Genomic DNA, 22,351 nt, shown 5'->3' on the forward strand with positions numbered 1-22,351 from the left:
GTTAAAATCGAGTCATAACTTTCCCTAGCTCTCATATACCTAATTATAGGATTTTTAAATTGGGTCAAATTGTGTGTTATCTTAATAAGAATATATCAATAAATTGCGAGAGTATAAAATGTTCGGTTGCACTCGAACTTAGCCTTTCCTTACTTGTTTATCTCTATTTTTAAGCCCTACTCAATTAACAATTTTATGTGAAAGAAACACAATTTATTTAATTGACAGTATATACATAGTTACCTCGCTAAACCTTTATAAACTCAGTTTCTCGAGCCCGTTATGATTAAGCTAATTTAAATGGTACATATTGTTTGAAATATTAAAAATGCAACTAAAGCAATTTGTAGAAAAAGTATAGTCGAATGTTAAAAATCAGTTTTTTCCTAAATATATTTAGTGACTTTCCGCACAAATTCAAATAGATTCGGTATAGATGATATGTATTTTATCTATAGTCTCATTTACGTTTCCTTTGCCAATCACTCAATAATTTAATATCTTCCTCTATTTCCAACAACACTACCAGAACTACTTACTAAAATTGAGCCAGCCCAAAGGGAAACACACACTTCCCCGCTGGCCGAACAAACTTTGTTGACGTTGTCAGTCTGTCAGTCTCGCTGTCGTATTCATTCAATTAATCAGAAGCCAAGTGTAAGGTTTATTTTTAGTGCCATCACAGATTGTGATCTTCGCACCAGCACGTCGCTGCGCCGGCAGAATTCAAGGCTCATTTTCACCATTTTCGCTGTACTTTTCCGCCGTTTACCGCCGAATTGCTGCCGACACTGTTGCTGGTCATGTTTTTGTGCTCGCTGCTTACGAGTGTGTGTATGCACGTGTGTGTGTGTGGCTATTTGTGTCGTTAAGCCAGTGGTTATGAGTTGAGTGGTTGTGCAAAGGCAGCGCCAACAACAGCCAACAAAAAAAGGAAATGAAGGCTGACGTTTTTCTTCCTTCCGTCTACTAAACGTGTATTATGGCTTGCCGTTATCATTATTGTCAATCTAGCGTAAATGAAATTGATGGAGGCTGGCAGCTGGGTATCTACTTGCGTGTGCCTATGTGTGTTCGTTTGTTAGCTTTTGCAAAGGGCAATTGCTTTTTTAGCTTGAGGCTGAGAAAAAACTATTAAATTTCTAATTGTTATTGTCAGTGATATTAAATTTTTATGCTAAATTACTTCACGACGATTTTGATTACGACAAAAATAACATTTTAAAATTCTGGCAGCTAGAAAGTTCCGATTGAAAGTTTGATTTGTCGCATCTTCAGGTATTTGTGCTTTTCTTTTAACAGAAATATTTTGGTTTCTTTTCAATGATACAGATAACATTTGGAGAAATTTTGAGATCTTTGTCATTTTCATGCTATTTTAATGGGAGTTACTAGAAAATATTAGTTTTTAGTTTTTTTTAGAAAGTAGTCTACGAACTTAATTCTAATATTACCTTCATTCTACTATAAATGTAAACCTAGTTTGGCAACGATAATGCCAGCAACATGAATGGGAAATACAAGCACGAATCAAGGCAATAAATAAGTACGCAAAATATATTCTCTGTCTTACTTATTCGTTAAATTCTTGTTTACTAAGAGAGCTGTAAACTGCCGTACTGAAGCATAACTTTTCTCGATTTCTTGTACAACGTTTGGAAATTAAGGCGTATATTGTCATTATTGATAACGTCTATATCTTTTAACTAAACATATGAAGGAAGAATGTCATAAAATTACTGGTGTCTATGAAGTATTTCGACAGAAGAGATTTTGGAAAACGCCTCAAGTGGTGTCAGTGCTTACGAAGGTGATTTAAAGAACGGAAATGCACGACGAACTAGTGCAGTGCACTGAACTGCTGTAAACAGATGTGACTACTGACAGCAAAAAACAAAAACCTCTGGAACTGCAATTTTATAATAATAATTAAATAATTCCATACAAAATTAGTTGAGAAACACAATGGACCAAGAACGTCTTTATAATCTCACTTGGTTGCATATAAAGTATTATTTGCTTAGAGAAATCGATATTGAAAGTGTTATCTCTAAATTTTGTTCATATTAAATCCAAAGAAAAGTTTATTTGTAACAGTTTTGTTTTATTTAATAACCTTAAATTGACAACCTAAAACAAATCAAGGGCCTCTTAACAGTATTTGCTACAGGCCCACGCTGGCTTAATCCGGCACTGTATTTAACACGGCATCCCAAGCAAAATATGTGATTGGATATTCTAATTTGGGAGTGAAGTGTATATATGTATAACCTTTTCTTTCTAAATGACAACCTCACCTATAGCCAGCAAAGATTGCTAACCGTCAACCTACACAGAGAAATATCTGTTGCCTATGTATCAGTTTGGAGATTCGATGCCAGTTTTAGCACTAGGATCGGGTGCGATGATCTAATCAATTAAACCACAAGCAGAAATAATGAAAATCGACCCCAAAATTGTTGACGAAATTTGCAAATCGGATAAGATACGGCAACTGGAATATTTAGATTCTAGCGCTAAACAGTAGTCAATAGATTTGAGATTTACGTCATTCTCATCTACCGACCTCACCTTAATGAACGAAAATTGCTTATCACTACGCGTCAATGCACCGTAAGGTGATCAACTCTGAACTTTCGCAAAATTTCAGGCGAATGCTCCCAAGTCAGTGCTCAACTGAAATGCAATTGACATTATCTATTAAAGCGCTTAACTCGCCAAACTGCACCGTCGAGCGCAATTGCCACAAAGTTTAGCCACTTCACTGCAAATACTAAGAATTTATGAGTTGTCCCCGTGATAATTCGCAGTCGCATTACATGAATGCTAAACTCGGGCGCACACACACAGGCGCTCCCTTCACTACGGATGGAACTATCCGTCACCTCATCCACATGCTTCCACACGCCGTTCAGGCAGATAACGCAACTGAGTTGTACATACAAGTTTCACTTACCGTTACTTTGTTGGACGTTGGATACGCCGGTGTGGCCGCATTAACCACAGCTGATGATGTTGGCGTTGACGTGGAGTAGGTGGGGGACGATGAGGAGAGCGAAAGCGACGACGCATCAGCAGCATTCATTTTTAATGACTTCTCGTTGCCGACGACGAAGCTGTCACTTTGCTGCACACCCACGTGTCCGGCCGCTTGTACGCCACCCGCAACGCCTCCTGCAGCTGGAACATTCGCACGCTCGTCGGCTGCAACACCAGCTGGTTTGCTGGCAGTCATGTTGTCGGTAGTTGTTGTTGTTGTTGTTGCCAACTCAACAACATTTGTTGTTGCTTCCGCTGTGGCTGTCATTTTCGGTTTCTTTGTCGGCGGCTCGGGGAGTATATCGCTGTCCGTCTCGATATCATCGTAGATGTTTTCATTGCCGCCAACCAGCCCCCAGTCGGCGTTCAGCTCCGAGTTGCTGCTGTCCCTGCCGGTATACAGTGGTGGCAATGAAGCATATGCACTCGCTCCCGCCGCTTTTCCCGCAAAAATACCGTGTTGATGTTGCAATGGCTGGCGCTCTCCACTCTTCCGCGGACCGTGTGTGCGCGGCATTTGTTGCTTGCGTTTTAGTTGCTGCTGTTGGTGTAATAGCTGTAGCTTTATCTGCTGATGCTTCAAGTGCTGCTGGTGATGTTGATGTTGGTGGTGTTGATGCTCCTCGGTGCGGTAGTCGTGATACAACACGGATGGCAGGTTCTCGGGGAAGCTGAGAATTTTGCTGGCCGACCCCGATGACGGCAACGGCGAATAGGCATAGTATGCGGCCTGGTCGTGTGCATGTTTGTGTTGGTGTTGTTTTTGCTGTTCGTGTTTTTGCTTCTGCTGCTGTTGGTAGGTCTTCTTCTTTTGCCAGGATTTGGTGGCGTGCGCGGAGGGCTTAGTGCCACCGGTGGCGGTGGAGCTGGTTATGGTTGTTTCCTGTATTTGTTGCTGTTGTTGCTTGCTTTTACTACTCTCAGTGTGGTGTTCATGTTTCGGTGCACTTAGTTCGAAGGTGTTGCCGTAGGGGCGTGGATCCGGGTATTGTTGCTGCAGCTTCACTGTGTCAACGGTGGGTTGTGCTGTCGTGCCTGAAGTACTGCTCAACGCATTCAATCTGACAGTGGAAGTGTCGTATTGTGGGTTTGCGTGATATTCGGCTGGGATTTGGTTTTCAGGCTTTTTGGCTTTAAATGACAAAAGAACGAGAGAGTTAAAAGTTTGGATTATTAGTAATGGTGGCATCAAATTTATGATTCATAAATAAATATTAATACAAAAGGAACAATTTAAAATAAGGTACTAATTTTATAAAATTAATTTTACTATCTTCTTGATGAGTGCTTTCGCTGTATAAGAGCAAACGCATAGTCCAACTTTCGAGTTAGCGTTGTAGAAAGGTTTGTAGATGCAAGAGCCTTTAAAAAATAAAGATCTTTTTTATATGAATATATGTATGATTTTTTAGGACGATATTTCAGAAATCAAGACTCATTTATTATGAACCTCGTGGTGAGTATTATTGCAAGTGTGTTAGAAGTGGATGACTTATAATGCAACTAAACTAACTTAAAAGAATTAAACATTTTATTGAAAAGCTTTTTAATGGAATTCGTATAATTATTTAGGTTTTTTTTTTGTTGAAACATACTTTTATTTTGGATTAGTAAAAAATATTTGTGGAACAAAAATATATTGAAAAGTTAAATACAATTTCAGTTTGATAATCTAATGTTATATCTTTACTAATTTGTTCCATTAAGTAAGGTCTAATTTGTTATACATATATGTATGTATATTTAATAGCCTTTTCACACAGAATCGACCATTGCTCGAATAATGCGCTGATTTATATCGATTTACCATACAAAAAAATTATCTTGTATGCAGACAAAATCAATATTATTCTTGTGCCTCCAAAGATTTCGACGAAAATGTCCAAATTATGAACGATAGTGATGAGTTTCCATGCAAAGTAGTAGGCAACATTGAAGTTTTGATAAAAATCTTGAAGACGAGGAAGACATCAGTGTCAGTCGCAATGATGCTGAAATTGAACCATCGAAATGGCATCGTAACAAAAAGAACAAGTTAAGGAATCAACCTGTCGACAACAATGCTAATATGACTAAGAATTTATATGAAAAGATTGGTAGACAAATTATCAAAGTGTCATCATTAAATAAGTTGGTAAACAGGAAGTTTGGCGTATTTTCGCACAATGTTGTTATTGACGAACAAATGAATCCATATTATAGACGCCATTATTTGCAAGATGTTTGTGAAAATTAAAATTGCTATCGCAATCGCACAAGTTGATATGTCAATTAAATACGCTTGGATATTTTGCAACTGGTACTGTGCATGACAATCGCATCAATCGTGTCCCTATATTAGGCTTGAAAGAAATGAAGAGGAAGCCACGGGGAGCATCTGATTTTGTATTCGGCAAAACGAATAATATATTAGCAGTGCGCTGGAATGACAATTCAGTAATATACAGAGTTTAAAACTATTCCATTCTATGTCTCCTTATTGATTTTTTTTATATTCTACAGATTGTAACATTGATGAGCAGCTTTTTGGCACATACGCCAATGTTATGAACAACTACCGCATTAAGGTACATAGAAATGCATGGAAGCTAAAGGTTTTATGTGCAAAATATGACAACTCCAAAGTTATGCGTCAATTTGACTTCCGTGTGGAAATTGCAGAAGCTTTAATTACTCAAACCGTTCCACGACGGATTCCCTCATTTAATACAAGGGCTGCTATATATATTTCTGGCCTAGGCAACACTAAGTGTGGCCAGGTGCAATCTGACATTTCCATTGGAAAATTTGACATTTTTTAGCCTAACATCACTGAGAACGTTTTGTCATTTAATCGTGAATTGTTTTATTTACAGGGAATTAAAAAATTCTTCTTGGTCAAAAAATGTAATTAACTCGTGAACATTTTCGCGTGATCATTTTTCACAACTTTCGACGTGGATTATCGCGACAAGAGTGCATCGATGAAGTAAAATCTTTGTATGGCTATGAAGCACCATCCTATAGCATTGTGAAAAACTGGTACAACGAATTCAATCGTGGCCGACGCTCGCTCAAAGACGAATTCCGTGAAGGTCGTCCAAAAACAGCGGTTGTGCCAGAAAACATCAATGCCGTACGTGAACTGATAACCGTCATGTAACATACCTTCAGATAGAGGCATGCCTATGCATTTCTCCCACCAGCATACATTTGATATTGCATGAACACCTGGCCGTAAAAAAGGTTTGTTCTCGTTGGATCCCGCACAATTTGACAATCGCTCAAAAAAAGGCTCAAAAAAGTGCTTCGAAAATTGGTTTGAGTGCATGCAAAAGTGTATAAATCTTGATGGAGAATATTTTGAAAAACAAAAAAACCATTTTCGTTGATAAATATTCCTATTTTCATTATTAGGTCAGAAAAATATATAGCAGCCCTCGTACCAAAACTGGATAGACGTGTAATCAATAAATTTATAAGTTTTGGTTAGATTTAATATGAATTAACATTAAAACGATTAAAAAACTATGTTTTTAAACAAAAACTATGTTTTTAAACAAAAACGAAATTTCAATTTCACGCATCTGCCTAATGGATACTTCAATATCCAACTGAGTATATTCGGCTCTACGGTCTCAGGGGGTTAAGAATATATACATTTTTTGTTTTTGTATGTTAAGAAAATCCTTTACAACAACCAGTAATGACTTAATTCACTCGTATTTCTTATTTTGTACTTTGGTGGAGAGCTTTGAAAATACAATTTCTGATTTTTGAAAATGTCTAAATTTTGACGTTAAAAATGATCACCTATTAATCGAAATTTTGTCCATTCTTATAAGGATATGTATTGTTTCACATTTCCTCCGAGTTAGAAAAAAACAAAATCAATATCTCCAGCAACTTCCGAGATATGATTCTTCGCGTGAACACTGTTTGGCGTGTTAAACACCCTTCGTGCAGAAATTTTTTCATTGCTTGGACTCCTGTAAATTTATTAGGCTTTCAAAACTAGGTTGTATTATTTTATATTGAATAGGACTAAGACCTCAAACACATTTCATAAATTTCTTTGTTTAATTCAAGCTGTTTACATATGAGTATTTTTGATGACATTTGATGCTGTTTAAAATTCAGTTCGAATGATGACTAGTTATTTGTCTATTTCGGATTTGAATCAAGACACCACGTTTTTTAAATATTTTGCTTTTTTCATTCCGCACTACACTTTTTTTTCGATCTCACCGCTAATCCTTCCATTACCCTGCCTCTACTAATTTTTTTCCTGTCAACTGTAGCTGTGCTGATATATTAATTTTAGAAATTCAGTGACATATGTTGCTCTCCTAACTGCTAACTGATTCGACAAAAATAGGCTGCCTACGAAAGCTTAGTCCAATGAAGTGTGCATAATCAATTTAGCCGCTTGAGCGCGCTTGTATGAAAACTCAAATGTAAGCAGAAATACAAAAGGAAACATCTCGACCATGCGAAAGTGAGTAAATCAAGAATATAACACAAATGTAGCTAACTTTATAAGTACTAATAGAAATAAATAAATATCTCGAAAAGAAAAGCGTAGACATGCAATACAAGTGACGAAATTATTTTCTCCACTTGAATGACTCCATTCAAAAGTCGCTGGGCGTAAAAGTCTGTGAGACATGGCGAAATCGGACCGTCTATAATTTAAGTATGTGGGCGATTATTTATTTTCAATTTAATTGGAACCTCGTATAAAGTTTTTCATAACGCACATAAAATGAAAAAATAAATAAATTGTTGAAAGTACCGAAGCAACTGCAATGACTGTTTTTTTATTGTTCGCCATCCATTGGCATTCACTTGTTGAGCTGTATGGAGCGTAACAGTGTTTCTTTTATACTTGTACTTTCTGCGCTACTTTTTGTGCGGCTGTTAACTTGTCAGCTCGTCACTGTCAACGTCAACATGTCCGGCAGGCATACGAGCACAAGTAAATTTCTATGAGTACTTTGTCATTGTGTGTGTGTGGGTGTGAGTCTCCGACAGCTTAAAGCCTGTGTAACCAAAAAGTGTATATCGCGGGTGTTCTTTGGTGTACTCTACATATAAAATAATGCATACAGACACATTTAATTAAAAATGTTCCATAGACCATTATGCCTTTTTTGTTTTAAAAAAGTCCTGTGTTCAACCGAACTTTTTGTTTTTTTTTTACCAAAATTGAAATCTTGGCTGATACTTACAACATAGTTCCCACCAGCAAAATATCTCACCATCCATACAGAGACATACTTCACATGGATCAATTCGAGGCACCTGCAAAATAGAAACAAGTGATTATTTTTGTGACTGAAAATACTATAAAGACTATAAGTAAATAAAGTAAAAACAGAGGAATGTGTGCGCGTTATTATTTATTTAAGTTGAAATTGAGAAAGAAAGACCGAAAGTTGAAATTAAGTTTTTTTTGACGATGTAGAAAACTAGAATCTACTACATAGGCTACTGTCTGACTGACATCAAATCTTATCCTACAGCCTTAACGGGCTGTATATTTACTGCTTCACTGCAAAATAGTTCAATATTATTATTAAATGGCAGGGAGTCCACATTATCTTCATTATGAAATCGGGAAAACAAATCTTTGCCAAAATTGTATTGACCGGTTAGTCCACATTCTTTTAAAAAATCTGAAGAGTAATTGTGACAATCTTATCAATAAACGATTAAAATATACATCTTATATACCCGTATTAGAGGTATGTCGATTTTCACCGAATAATCCTTAGACAATAAGGAATTCGTCCTAGCCTCCTTCATTAACGATGAAGGGGTTTCCAATCAAAAAAGCTATCACAGCTATATCGCTTCATTTGAACATAGCCAGAAATTAATCATCACTTGGGGTACTTCCAAAGGGCACTTTGTCTCGCTTGCTTTGCTCAGACTTTTATTCCAAAAGTCTGACAGAGAAGGTCCAGAATATCTTCGCTAACTGCCTCCACCAAGTTACTCAATATGTTTCAATATTCGGGTCTAAGGAAACTTTTATTTTTCTTCTTTTAAAGCTTTGCAGACATTTATTGATAAGTTTCAAATTTTTTTTATTTAAATTAAAAATTGAAAGTTCCATCCATTACTTCTACAGCTATCTCTTCTTAATATGAAGGCAAACGATTATTATTTCATTTTCTCTCTTCTGCTCTTAATCGAGAAAGAACGGTCGGTTCATTCCGTCAGAGCTTAATTCCATAAATATACGAAAGCACATTTGAACTTTAAACCGTTCATCGGATTTCAAGCAACTATCGGTTCCATATGTATGTTAGATGTGGTGCAGTATCTTGAAATTGTATCCACTTCTTTTTCAAATCTTGCCGTTTCGCCTCCATTTTGTCTTTAAAACGTTCTACTATACTTCCAAGTGTGATACATGTATAGTAATATTCGACTTGAATGAAAAAATACGCTGACTCTACGGTTATTGATGTTGAATCGGTGTCTCACTAAAGGAAGTGTCGCTACAAAGTTAAATACCGCAAGCGGCAGTAGCCGCAATAAAGCCAAATCAGCGTGCATACATCAGCATCCACGTGTGAGAGTACCAACATCCTTGGATATTTCTGTGCGCCCTCGAGAGTAGGGGATTAGAGAAAGCAGCACAATGAATTATAGGGCTGTTATGCGCAGCCGACATATGCCACAGCAGCACGTCAACAATGAAAAGGTACACCACACCTGTGCTTTGACTTTTTCCTTTCTACTTTTCTGGGGTTTATTCGCTACACACATTTGTATAAGAGCCATGTAGGAAAATTTCAAGGAAAAAGAATTTTCCTAATTTTGAATTGAATGAGGATCTAAGAATTTTGACAAGATGTCGACTCCGATTACGGCAATTTACTAAATCTTATGGCATATAAGAAAAGAAATATATTTCCTCGGTTTATATCCTTCTTTAACTAAAAAATTTATGAGTTATAAACTGAAAAATGTTTGTATGCCTTGGGTTATCCCTATTGGTCCATTAACCAAGTGTCTGATAAAAAGCCTGCTTGTACATGTCTAGGCACTGGCTTAGACTCATGTACTTCAACGTGACTTACCTTTTGACCGTGTGTGTATTTATGGCCATTGTTGTGACACGAAGCCGCACGTTCATGCGGTTGCAAATCATCCACATCCGCATCTGCTTCCGACTCGGTGTCTTCGTCCAGTTCGGAATTGGTCGCACTGTTACCCATGCCGTTAGCATGGCTGTCAGCGCTTTCATAGCGTTCAGTGGATTTTTCCAACTTCAGCATTTGCTCGGACAGCAGACGTGTATCATATTTAGCTTTTGACTGTTCGGTATCCAAGTCGTAGGAGAGTTGGTCGTGATCTTCGAAATACTCGAAGGGTGCTGCAATGGCTGAAAAGGGAAAAGAAAAAAACACAATAAGTGGTAGTCATGTGCACAGTGGGTGTGTGGGAGGAAATTGAGCAGTATGTATGTGAGGTAAAAACACACATGTAAGTTAAGCTTATGTATATACATATAAGGTTGTCTAATATCTCCGCCTTTTCGTATTTTGAATTTCTTGACTATGTATAAAGCGCTGCAGAGCTCGTATCTGGCAATACTATACAACATGGAAAGGTATTGACAGAACCTACAAAACGACGCTATGCATGATGGAGTTCACTAACGCCGAAATTCGCGTTATTTTAAAGTTTTCCTTCGAAAAATGGTGTTTTGAGGGAAGGTACTCTATCACTTCGAACTGCGGAGGAATGGTTTCGACGATTCAGAGCGGTTGAAAACGATACCAGCCGGCGGAAGACCTGTGACGACGAATACCGATCAAATCATGAAAAACATCGAGTTAGACTGGCATGTGGTATCACGTGACATCGCCCAGGAGATGGGAGTTAGTGAGTTAGTCACCAAATCATTTAAAACCATCTGCAGAAGGCTGGATACTCAAAAAAACTTGATGTTTTGACGCAAAAAAACCTTCTGGACCGAAGGCGATATGCTGCTGAAACGGAACGAACTCGACCCCTTTTTGAAGCTGATGGTGACTGGCGACGAAAAATGGATCACATACAACAACATCAAGCGAAAACGGTCGTGGTCTAAGGCCGGTGAATCGTCCCAAACAGTGGCCAAGCCGGGATTGACGGCCAGGAAGGGCCGTGTGTTTTGTGGGATTGGAAGGGAATCATCCACTATGCTCCCATATGGCCAGACGCTTAATTATACCATCTACTGCGAACATCTGGATCGCTTGAAGCAGGCGATCCACCAGAAGCGTCCAGAATTGGCCAAGAGGAAGGGTGCAGTGTTCCACCAGGACAACGCCAGACCACTCACTTCGTTGATGACTCGTCAGAAGCTACGGGAGCTCGGATGGGATTAGTTTTTTCACGGCGCTAATTTGAACGATCAATGACACAACTTGGATCGTTCGATGAAACGTCTTTTAAGACAGAAGAAGCTATGATGGCAGTGTGTCTGTCGGAGACTCCAGTACGATCACACTCAAGGGCTAATGACGGTAAATTTAATCTCTTTTTTGAAGAGGTGGTGATATTTTTCCTTTAACCTGTTCTGGGTCTTTTTAGGACTAGATGGTACGAGAAAACCAACATGAGAAACTGACTTTCTTCTTGGGAGCACAACACCCTTTCAAAAAGAATTCCCAATCTTTCAGATATTTCAAGAACTGTCGGATCTTCTCCGGCAAACCAAAGACAGGATAGTCCGTCATTTGTCATGTTTGAACTTGAGAAATATTTCTGCTATTAAGACAAGTAATAAGTACTAATTACAGTTACAAACTAAACTACACATATACTACTTACAGTAAATTTCCCGATTCCAGCTGTAAAATTCGATTGAGCAAATAAATGGACGGCGAACAAGAGAACTATTGTAAGCGCGCGAAAACTCTAAAAGTCACTATCACTCTATCGGCGGGTGTAAGGAAAATAATAACCCCTCCCTCTGATACGTAACGCGCATGTTTTAAGGTCATTTATTTCTGTCTTACTCTAACATAGCATCACTAAGAACATCAAATAACGTTTATCATATGCTCAGGTAAAAAATATTATTAGGACATAGTTGTATTTTAAACTTATACTCCAATTATAATAATTAGAAATGCAAAATTATTAAAATAAAGGAAGTTATATGTTTGCAGAGAAAACAAAGTAAAGAAGAATGAAAGAAAGCAATGTACTAACAGCAAAAAGTGCATTTAGTTCACTTCCTCCAGTTAAAAATTGAGTTCCACAATATTTTATTGATTGATTTTGGGCAAACTAACGTTCCAGGAGAGGGATTCTCTTTCAAATAGTCCTCAATAGTCAAGGCTTAAACATTGGTGAAACTTTTGAGAGCCAATTAGTGTTAGTGTTTCGAGGTAATTCATTTAAGCCAAGAAGAATAAAACAAAATAAATAAATAAACCTCAGAGGCTGACCATCGCCTAATATTCTGAAGATTTCACTTTTAATATCAGTAAAATCAATAATTAGCTCTAACACGTTGTATTTTCCTTCATTGCACGAAATATGTCCATCGAAGTCAAAAGCACCAACGTATTAACCACGAATCACCTAAGAATGCCAGCGGTTATGTTCGACGAACCCATCTTCTTCTTGAGGAACTCGAACTTCGGTTTTCTCAAACCTTTCTTTTTTGCGCCTTCATTAAATTACTTCGAACAACACTTGCATGATGAGGATGGAATAGTTTCAGTTAAGAAATTTGTTTTACCATTAAAGCAATATATTACTTTGTCTCTTGTCAACAACGAGAACACGAATTCCACTTCGGAGTAAGTTGTATCTCAATTAACAGAAAATACATATTTAGCTTCATCCCACCAATGCGAATAATGTGCTTGTGAGTAGCCTAATCCGGTATAGAGAATCGGCCAGCAGGACATTTAATATCCAATGTGACAGTATAGTCTCAGGTAAAATCTTCCACCAAGTAGATTGATCCCATGAAGCTGGTTAAATTTGTATACCCCTAGGATAAAGTATTTTGCTCCCAACACAGGATATTCGAATAATCGATTTTCAGATTATTCGAATAATTTTAAGTGCCCTAGTTCTAACCTCATTGTATCGATATAAATCGTTTGCTTATTGCGCTGAACACATGATGAGTTCGACGAACCTTAAAATGGATTCAAACATGTCAGTATATAATAACGAAATCAACCCTAATGTTAGTCACTCAAATTGTATTTAAACAGATTTTCTGTGGCAACAAATACACGTTACATTGCGAATTGCCGTAAAAAATTATAAATAACCTATTATTCTGATTGCCCCAATTTGGTTGTCAGGGCGTATGAGTAACGTATTTAATTATGAATAAGGCACGTAACAAAAACTGAATGCCTATAAGTGTATTATCCATACATTTTTTTCCAACAATTAGTTTCTTAGCAAATACCCTGAGCGCTTGCATGGCGACGGCCACCGGGCGCTGGCACCAACAATCACTGCCGCAATTGAATTACGTGCGTCGTATGGGCTCTGATAAAGAAATAAAATAAAGAAACTTCTTAAATAAATATATTTAAACCGCTTTGCCAACACAATAAAATAATGAGCATAAAATAAAAAGGCGCAATAAAAAATGCGCCTGATTTCCATGCAAACGCGCGTCGTCAGCCAACCACATCAATACGCCATTTAGAGCAGCATCTATGCGTCTCTGTGTGTGTGTGTATGTGTGTGTGTATACATACGCATTCAAAGGACATAAAATGCAAGAAAGTCACGTCGCAAAGCGCCCTGAAAGTATTTGCGTAAACATTTTTCCTCCTTACTCCACCCAAATCCCATTCATTGTTCATAGTATTTCATTTTATTTTATTTCTTCACAATTTACTGGCATTCAGCCGAGGCGAAGCTTTCCCAAATACTTTCTATCTATTTTAATGCTTTGCCAACTTTTCGTCGATTTTTTGTGCGCTCTAACTTTCTGAATGGGTTAACTGCTTCGCTGGCTGGCAATCGCTCAGCACGTGGGCATATCGAGCGCGGCATTTTGCATGCTTTTTTGAATTTTTGGTTTTTTATTTGGCGCTGAATTTTTTCTCCCGAATATTATTACCCTTTTCATACTTGCTTTTAAGTTTTATTGTGTTTAGTCTTACATTTGTGGGCAACAAATGTCGTGGAAACAGGAAAAAATCGCCCAAAAGTGACAGTTCGGAATTGTCATCATCGTTGGCTGCTGGAGAATGTTCGGAATGCAAAATGCGCACAAAGGTTAAAACAATAAAGGCGGCCGGGCAATGACAATACTGGTAATGGCGCTGACTTGGCAATAAATCATTCTAATGGTCATGGCGTTCGGTGACAGCTTTTGCGGAGGATGTTTATTTTATTGTATTAATGCCAGTTTTTTTCACTGGTTTTTGGCACACTTTATATGCAAAAGCTGCGTTGTAGTAGAAGTCTGTGCATAACTGGCAATCGATACTATTTAAATATGACCGAATACTTCTTTGCTTCAAGAGAAATATTTCGTTTTCGACTGTGCACTTTCTATTCCAAATCTTTGTTTAAGTGCTTTCAACAGGTAATAAATATTGTTTGATTTTCTATAAGGTGACAAATAGGAACGCCAAGATCTTAAGGTACCTGTACGAAAACCCCTGAAAGTGGCACTTTGTTTTATTCGGAATTGGAAAGTCTATAAATCATGTATCACTGATACTCTTCATATTATTTTTAATCAACCATTTTAAAATAATAAAGATTTTTTTTTGCAATTCAGACTAAAAAATTGATTTTATATTAATTTACATGAATTTATTATTTTAATTTTAGTTAATTAACATTTAGTTCCGAGAATTGAAAAATTTACTGTACTCGCTTCCCGCCAATGCGATTATGTCGATCATCGTGCTGAATTTGATATAAATCAATAAGTGAATACCTCATATAACCAGTTTCCTCCATGCTTCCAAGTTTTGGTTTATAGACTAATTGCAGATCTTCCCAATTTAGATATATCGATCATATCTATTCCACAAATTTCAGTGCCAATGTTTTTATTTTGGTGTTGTTTTAAAAAATAAATATTTTTGCAAATCCTAAACTAATGGATGGTCATCAATGCATTCCCCAAGAACTTGTGAGTTCAACTATTCCTCAATGTAACTAGGGCTTGATAAACAACACACGACTGTACCTTAACACCGCTATCATATTGTGTTTTACTACTAGACTATTCTGCCTCAGCTGAACTAGACAAGCGCTGGTCAATTACTAACAACAGTCGCTATATTCTTTTGGACTAACGTGAATCGCAAGAGGTGTAGGAATTCTCGCTCTCAGCAAAGTTCATCTCTCTTAAGTTGTGGGGGTTCCAACGGACCATTGTCCAATCAGAATTCACGCTATTAAAATAAAAATCTAAGTGGATACTAGCAGTAGAAGTTGCGTGGAATCATGACATCACTTTCTTCTAGAATGTCTCGCCTTTACGAGATCAAGACAAACATTTCTTGGATCTCACTTTTTTGAACAACCGCGCGTACAAGCAGAAGTAGAAGTGAAAAGCCTCTGCAGATTTGTAGTAGGAACAGGACTCTTGTCGTGTCTTTAATATTTAATCAAGGAGGTAATCCTGAATTCACAAAAGACTGTCTGCTATAGTCCAAGTGTGTTTATCTCTAGTGAACAGCCATACAACCTAACCCATACCATGCCATACTTTTTCAGCAGATCATGATATTTCCTCACAAAGGGTCGTGATAGCTCAATATACATTCCTGCGAATTTTAACAATTATCACCAGCGGAGGATAATACCTTATCCAGGCATAAGCCAGTGTTTGCTTTTTAATAGAAAATGCGTCAATAAATAAATGTGTCCTCGTTTTTTAGACATCCTATATATGTACATATCAGCAAGAATACATAAATATTTGGATTATACGAAACTGATGCCTAATACTAATAACTTATCTTTAGACCTAGATCATAAATATGAAGTATTTTCTGTAATTTAATATGAAATGCTCGGATACTGAACTGCGGATGAACTGCGGTATTTAAAATACTATTTCGAATAATAAGTAAACCAATCGATTGTAAAATGTGCAGATATTTGAGTTCCATACTCAAAAGTCATTTTAAAGTCAACTGTACGCAGACACTTCTATACACAATAGTGATGGAAATAAAAATGTGTAATTCTTTTTCACATTCCCTCGAATTGTGGAGGCAAATAAATCATAAAGCTGGTGTGCACACAAACAAATACGGAAAAATATGAAAAATGTGGCACATAAACAATATGTAAAATGTTATGTTGTCATGGCCTTCGATATGGGAGTACAAGCGCACTCAGATGATTGTAGGTATTCTGAAGTGAAATGTCAAACTAGTTTGCAAAAATAACAGTTCAGAACTAGACTTTCCTGTCTTATAAAATTGATTGAGACTGAAAGACAACGGAGCCATTTTACGTCGGTTAAACAATATTTATCAATAAAAAAAAGGACTTGTACAAAATCCAATTGAAAATAATATCGAAAAAATAAATTGAACTAGTTCCTTTATGTAGCTTTTTTACCTAGTCTGGAAGTGAGAAACCATTAAGCAGAAAACATCATTTCAAAAATACAGTACTCCTATAAAAAAAATAACAATTGAAGCCTTCGATTATAACTAGTTGTAAAGTATGCCGTTTCATACCTAGTTCATTTGACTAGAGGTTATGTGAAAGCTTTTGTGTTGCTGATGTAAAAAAAACCATGTGTTTTATTGGGTTCTTACACAGTCGTCATGTTATTCGCCATGTATATGAATTGTTATTGTTATTATATTGAGCATTTGTCATTGAAATAAATCGTGTATTGTACGAGTATTTGCGTATAAATAATTCCGTTTGATATTCCCTGTATTGAGTTGTAAAATTCAACAATAGCCAAAGCAGTATGAAATTGTTGCGTAAGTTTTTTATGTTTTCTTTCACTTCACTTTTTTAGCAAACTCATTGCAAAGGAAATACATTTTCTTCTGTTTGCTTCTTCGGCTACAAAGTAGCACTTGTAAATAAAAAATAAAAAGCAGAGAGCTTTGCATGTGAGACTCACCATGTCCTGTACGCGCTGAAGTGATTTATATATTCATATATGGGGATGTAAATACTATATATGCACTCAGCTGGAGTGCTTGAAATGCTACAGTCTTCTACTTAGATCCATCCATAAGTAAGTATGCATGTGTTCATATATAACATATGTTTCCCAGTATTGCGCTTTTTGCAAAATATTTTCTCAAAGCCATTGCTTATTTCTGCTTTACAAAGCGTACGAATGATAAATTGAACGATGTATTCTACTGTAAACTATATTTTTTTTCTTATTCACAAGATATTGACGATATTGCTTCCTTTTAAGGTATTCGCTTATAGTACAGCCAAATTTGTTTAGTTTAGTTTTAGTTCTTTGATGAGTCAGAATTGGACAATACATATACATATATTATGGTAGAGGTAATTGATACGATATTTCTTATACCTTCCAAAATCTTTTTTGACAAGTAAACGGCAATTATATCTATGGAATGACCGAGATTGTGATCGATTTGCTATGAGATACTCGTATTATCTGCCAATGTCGTTTTTCGAAACAGACACTTCAAGTTGTGATCGCCCTGTAGATCCAGCGTCTGTGTAAGCCAGAGAGCAGAGTAATTTGAGTCAACAGACGAAATTACAAGAACAACCTAATATCTGTAAATATTAGATAGCTAGCTCTCGCTAGATCCTTCTGGCTCAAAGTAAATCGCATGAAGTGAACTCTTCGCCCTCAGCAAGGTCAATATTTCCAAAGTCATAGGAGTTCTTTTACCGGAAGCTAGCGAAAGAAGCTGCTTGGAAGATGAGGAGGTAGAATCTTCCCAACATTTCTTTTTGGATCCGATTTTTAAATTTAAGTGAAGGGGTTGAATTGGCATCACAGAGGATGGTTCATAATAGTTTGGTTAACCCTAATGCTTTTATGCTTTTTTTGGTTTGAGAAGTAAATTGATTTAATTGTAATTCTCATCTCTGATCTCTGATGATTTATTTATAGTTCAACAACTTAACAGTACTGCTACTGACTGAACGGAACTAGATATTATATTAATGTTAATTTCAAGAACTAAATGAGAATTATATTGTTAGCAGTCACCCAGTGTCATGAGATATTCATATCATAGCATAATTCGTTTGTTATTCAGTATCTCTAATTCTTAGTTATTTAGCAATAATTTTTCTTCACTATAGTTATTTATTATTCCAAAATCATAGTTTCACACTTTTACTTATTAACAACGGGATTTATTGGCGACTACTTCGCAGTAGTCTAAAAGCTATTGTCAGCGGCGCAACACATTGAGCTTAAACAGCATATTTTGAAAAATGACCTTCTCACATTGTAATACGCAATCCCCACCAATAAAATACGAAATACATTGTAATAGTTGAACATTACCGTTACAGTAATTTATCATTGTTATAATTTGTTAAACACAAATAAATTTTTATGCAACCGCACAAATGAAAACTTTGCCGCAGGGAATCAACTTAATAAAAAGCCACCAAACCAGCGGTGGAAAGCAGGAGAGAAAAGGACGATGGTAGACTGAAAAATGAAAAGGGTATCATCATAAATCACGCATCGCATTTGGCTCATCAAAAAACATAAATTTATATTGTCCTTCTTTTGACTGTACTATAACCGTCCAGCTTATTTCGCCAGCATAATTTATCATATTTAAAGCAATATTTATTTGAACTTTGAGCAATAGTATACAGCGTTAACTAAGCAAAAATTGTTAATGGTTAATGCAGCAATGCTTTAAGTGGGTATAAGGTGAGACTAAATTCCAACTGGTTTTCTTAGCGCCATAATTGATTTCTAGTATTGCTACTACATACTCTCCTACTCTCTGTCTCTCCTGACTACTCTTCGTGTACTTCTTATATTACTTCTTCAATTTTCTTACCTTGCTCACTTTCTTACCCTGATGAAGTACTTCATATAAACATACATCTCAACTCATTATTTTTCTATGGCAACACCAGCAATTAATTTTGTCGTTGACTTTCGCTTTTATTTCTCCTAACAATCGAAAATGTTAACAAATTTCTTCAACTTTAGATCTGTCTGTCTGAGTTTCAATTTTTCCATATGCCTTTCCCGTCAATTCCTAAGGTCCATATTATGCATTGCTTATGTTTACAGATAATTAAGGTATATAGGGAGATTGACCCGATTTTGCACATTTTTGGCACAGAAATGTCACTGTTAGAAATAAAGTATTTGTGCAAGGTTTTGTTCCGATATCTTCGCTGGTGTTTAACTTATATATTGTTAAGTGAACCAATTAGTTGGACTTCAAAATTGTCGTATATGAGAAGTAGGCGTAGTTGTAAATCGATTTTGCCCATTTTCAAACTAGAGAATTGAGATGCCAAGAAAATGGTTCAAACCGAATTTCGTTGAAATCTGTCGAGTAGTTTCTGAGAGATGGTTTTTGGCCCATAGAGCCACGCCCATTTAAACAAATTGTAGCAAAATTTGACTGTAGCCCTTCTGTGCCATCTTTACCTTTTTGAAATTTAAAGTTTCTAGTGTTTTCTAGCATTTTTAATAGTTTTCAACATAACCTTTGTATGGGATATGGGCGTAGTTATAATCCAATTATAATAAATTTTTATACTGCATAAAGAAGTGATTTAAAGAAATGACCCTAGAGAGTTTGGTTGACACAGCTTTAGTAGTTTACGAGATAGTTTACTTAGTATGGGGCAGATATGATCGTATGTACCATATAAATACGAGTATAATTTTTACATAGGATTTAGGTAAATAGCCTGCTAAACTGTTTAAATTTAAACATATCTCAAATAATTGTAAGTTTCCCACAGTACTTGTGCATGTCTGTGAACATGTTCTAATATTGTTCACGTATATGTCCATATACATATATCTATGGTTCATTGTATACTTACCGGCTGTGGCGGCGGGCAATTGTATACGCTCCAGCAGACAGAACGCGCAGCAAATCCAAATGCAAATAATCCGCAGAAACTTCAACATGTTGCTAATGTTCGAGGTTCACTTAACGTCACAGGAAGACAAGACAACGAATGCCAGACAAAAACTTCTGCTTTTTTCCCCGTTACTCGCTACTCTGCTGCACACTTATATTTCCTGGTTATTATTACAGCTTTCGACTGCCTTCTCCTCCTCTGCCTCCTCCACTGTGTGTGTGGCGGCTTTAGTTGCTGTCTCAGCGGCGTTTGCCGTTTCTACTACGATTTGTGTTGTTGCTATTGTTGTAACACATGTATTTTGGTCTTAAACTGACAGCTCTTTTGTAGCATTTGCATGTGTGCGAATGTGCATCGCCTCTGCGTGGCGTGGCATTGCCCGTTTTGTAGCTGTAGTTATGCCTTTATTGTTATTGTTGTTGCCACTTAGTTAAGATGGCGAAGTAGGTGGTGAGTGACGCTTTTACATGTGTGTATTTAAAATGAATTTTCACACTTTTTCACACTCGCGCTCTCAATGGCTCTTACACTTTACACTTTTCATTTAACTTTTTTTCGTAAAGAAATGTTCTCTTATTTTATTTTTGTTGTTTTGTTTATTGTTTCTTTTTTACGCCAGCACAGCTTCAGACATTATTTATTTTTCTATGTTTGCTGCTCGCATTCGCTCTTGCACCGTCACTTTTTGTTATCACTTCTCTTGAAAAACTAAAGTAAATTTTTTGCTTATTTTACTGTTGCTCTTTGTGTTTACAGTTATATTTTTTTGTTGCCACTTGTACTCTGCTGCACCTACATACAAATAAACACACGTATGAGCTTACGAAAATTACGAAATCTCACGTTCCTTCGCTTGTTTGGTTACTCGAAAGTTTCAGCACAAATAAACATCTGCGTGTATGTGTGTTGGAGCCTTTTTGAAGTTCACTGACATTTCTTTGTACGAAATTTCCACTTTTTTAAATTTTTGTGAAATTTCACTGTCATTACATAACATACATATGCAGCATTACTTAAGCGACTACTGAATACGTAACAGTGGAAGATACGAGACCGAGTTTCGTAGTCAAAGGCTGCTGCTTCCTTGAATTGTCAGTGTTTGAGTTTAAGATCTACTCAGGAGTCAAGAGGAGGTTGGAGAGGATGCATCCTTTTCCAAACTGGTGATTCTGGGTACAGTATGGAAGCTAACAAAGGCAATTCTTATCTTGAAAATACTGAGTGGGGAATATCGACTATTATACTTTTGCGGATTCAATCAAATTGTCCTAACTACTCTCTTCTCTACTTTGTGAAGCCTTCTTTATAGCATCACTCAAAGAATCAACTAATAATAAACAATAAAATATTCGAATAATTTAGAGACTGTTTTAAAGATTGCAAATTATTTTCAAATTTACTATGCGCGTATAAATTTAATTAATTGAAATATTGTTGCTTAGCTGTTGCTCAAAGCATTTCTCCAAACAAGTGATCAGTGAATTATAAGCAATGAAATTAAATTAAACAAGGGAATTTTCAGGTATTTCCCTATGAGCACGCATGACGTTATTGTTGTTCACTTAAAATACCACTCACAAGCATGAAAATATTGTGCAACTTTTCATAGAGTTGCATGGCACAGGGTTGCATTGCAAATTTGAACACATTTCGCAGCATGACTTTGAAGGAATTTCTGTAATTCTTGTTTCAACAACTGTTTTAATGTTTCTTTAAGTTTTTACATAAGTAAATAAAGAGTTAAAACATATATAAAGAGCACTAAATACAACGAGTATATCAAATTATAGCGCTCATATATAACAAGTAATGAAGGGCTAAGTTCGGGTTTATTTATTTAATTTTATTAATATAACAAACAATTTGACCCACATGTTCGGCATATATATGGTATAAAGTCCATTGAAAGTTATAAACCCTAATATTGGTTATATGGGAGATAGGGAAGTTATGACCCGATTTTACTATTTTTTGGTACGGAGACATATTATTAGAATTAGAATATATTTGCAAAGTTCTGTTCCGATATCTTCACTAGTGCTTACTTTACATATTGTAAAGTAAACGATTCAGATCAACTTCAAAGTTCTTGTATATGGGAAGTAGGTGTAGTTGTGAACCGATTTGGACTATTTTCACAACACATCATTGGGAAACTAGGGAGATATTATGAACCGAATTTCATTGAAATTGGTCGAGTAATTTCGGAGAAATGATTTTTGACCTATAAGTGGGCGGAACCACGACCAATTAAAATTTTATATACCATTTTGAG

The 22,351-nt window shown here is 36.4% G+C and overlaps 1 protein-coding gene across 2 annotated transcripts in view; it reads right to left on the bottom strand.

Moving 5' to 3' along the window:
• LOC105219100 (putative uncharacterized protein DDB_G0282129) overlaps positions 1-22,351 on the bottom strand; it is an 85,753-nt gene that overhangs the window by 50,802 nt on the left and 12,600 nt on the right. The window contains exons 2-5 of one of the 2 annotated variants that reach the window (XM_029044768.2): positions 20,035-20,775; positions 10,113-10,417; positions 8,250-8,322; positions 2,957-4,170 (exon numbers count right to left, since the gene is read on the bottom strand). In XM_029044768.2, the coding sequence (XP_028900601.1) occupies positions 2,957-4,170; positions 8,250-8,322; positions 10,113-10,417; positions 20,035-20,122 (1,680 nt within the window). In that variant the 5' untranslated portion in view covers positions 20,123-20,775. Of the gene's footprint in view, positions 1-2,956; positions 4,171-8,249; positions 8,323-10,112; positions 10,418-20,034; positions 20,869-22,351 lie in introns of both variants that reach the window. The other variant, XM_029044765.2, reaches the window with a different exon arrangement.

This window comes from Zeugodacus cucurbitae, chromosome 6 (genome assembly GCF_028554725.1).
Source record: "Zeugodacus cucurbitae isolate PBARC_wt_2022May chromosome 6, idZeuCucr1.2, whole genome shotgun sequence".
In the NCBI taxonomy this organism is placed as follows: domain Eukaryota; kingdom Metazoa; phylum Arthropoda; class Insecta; order Diptera; family Tephritidae; genus Zeugodacus; species Zeugodacus cucurbitae.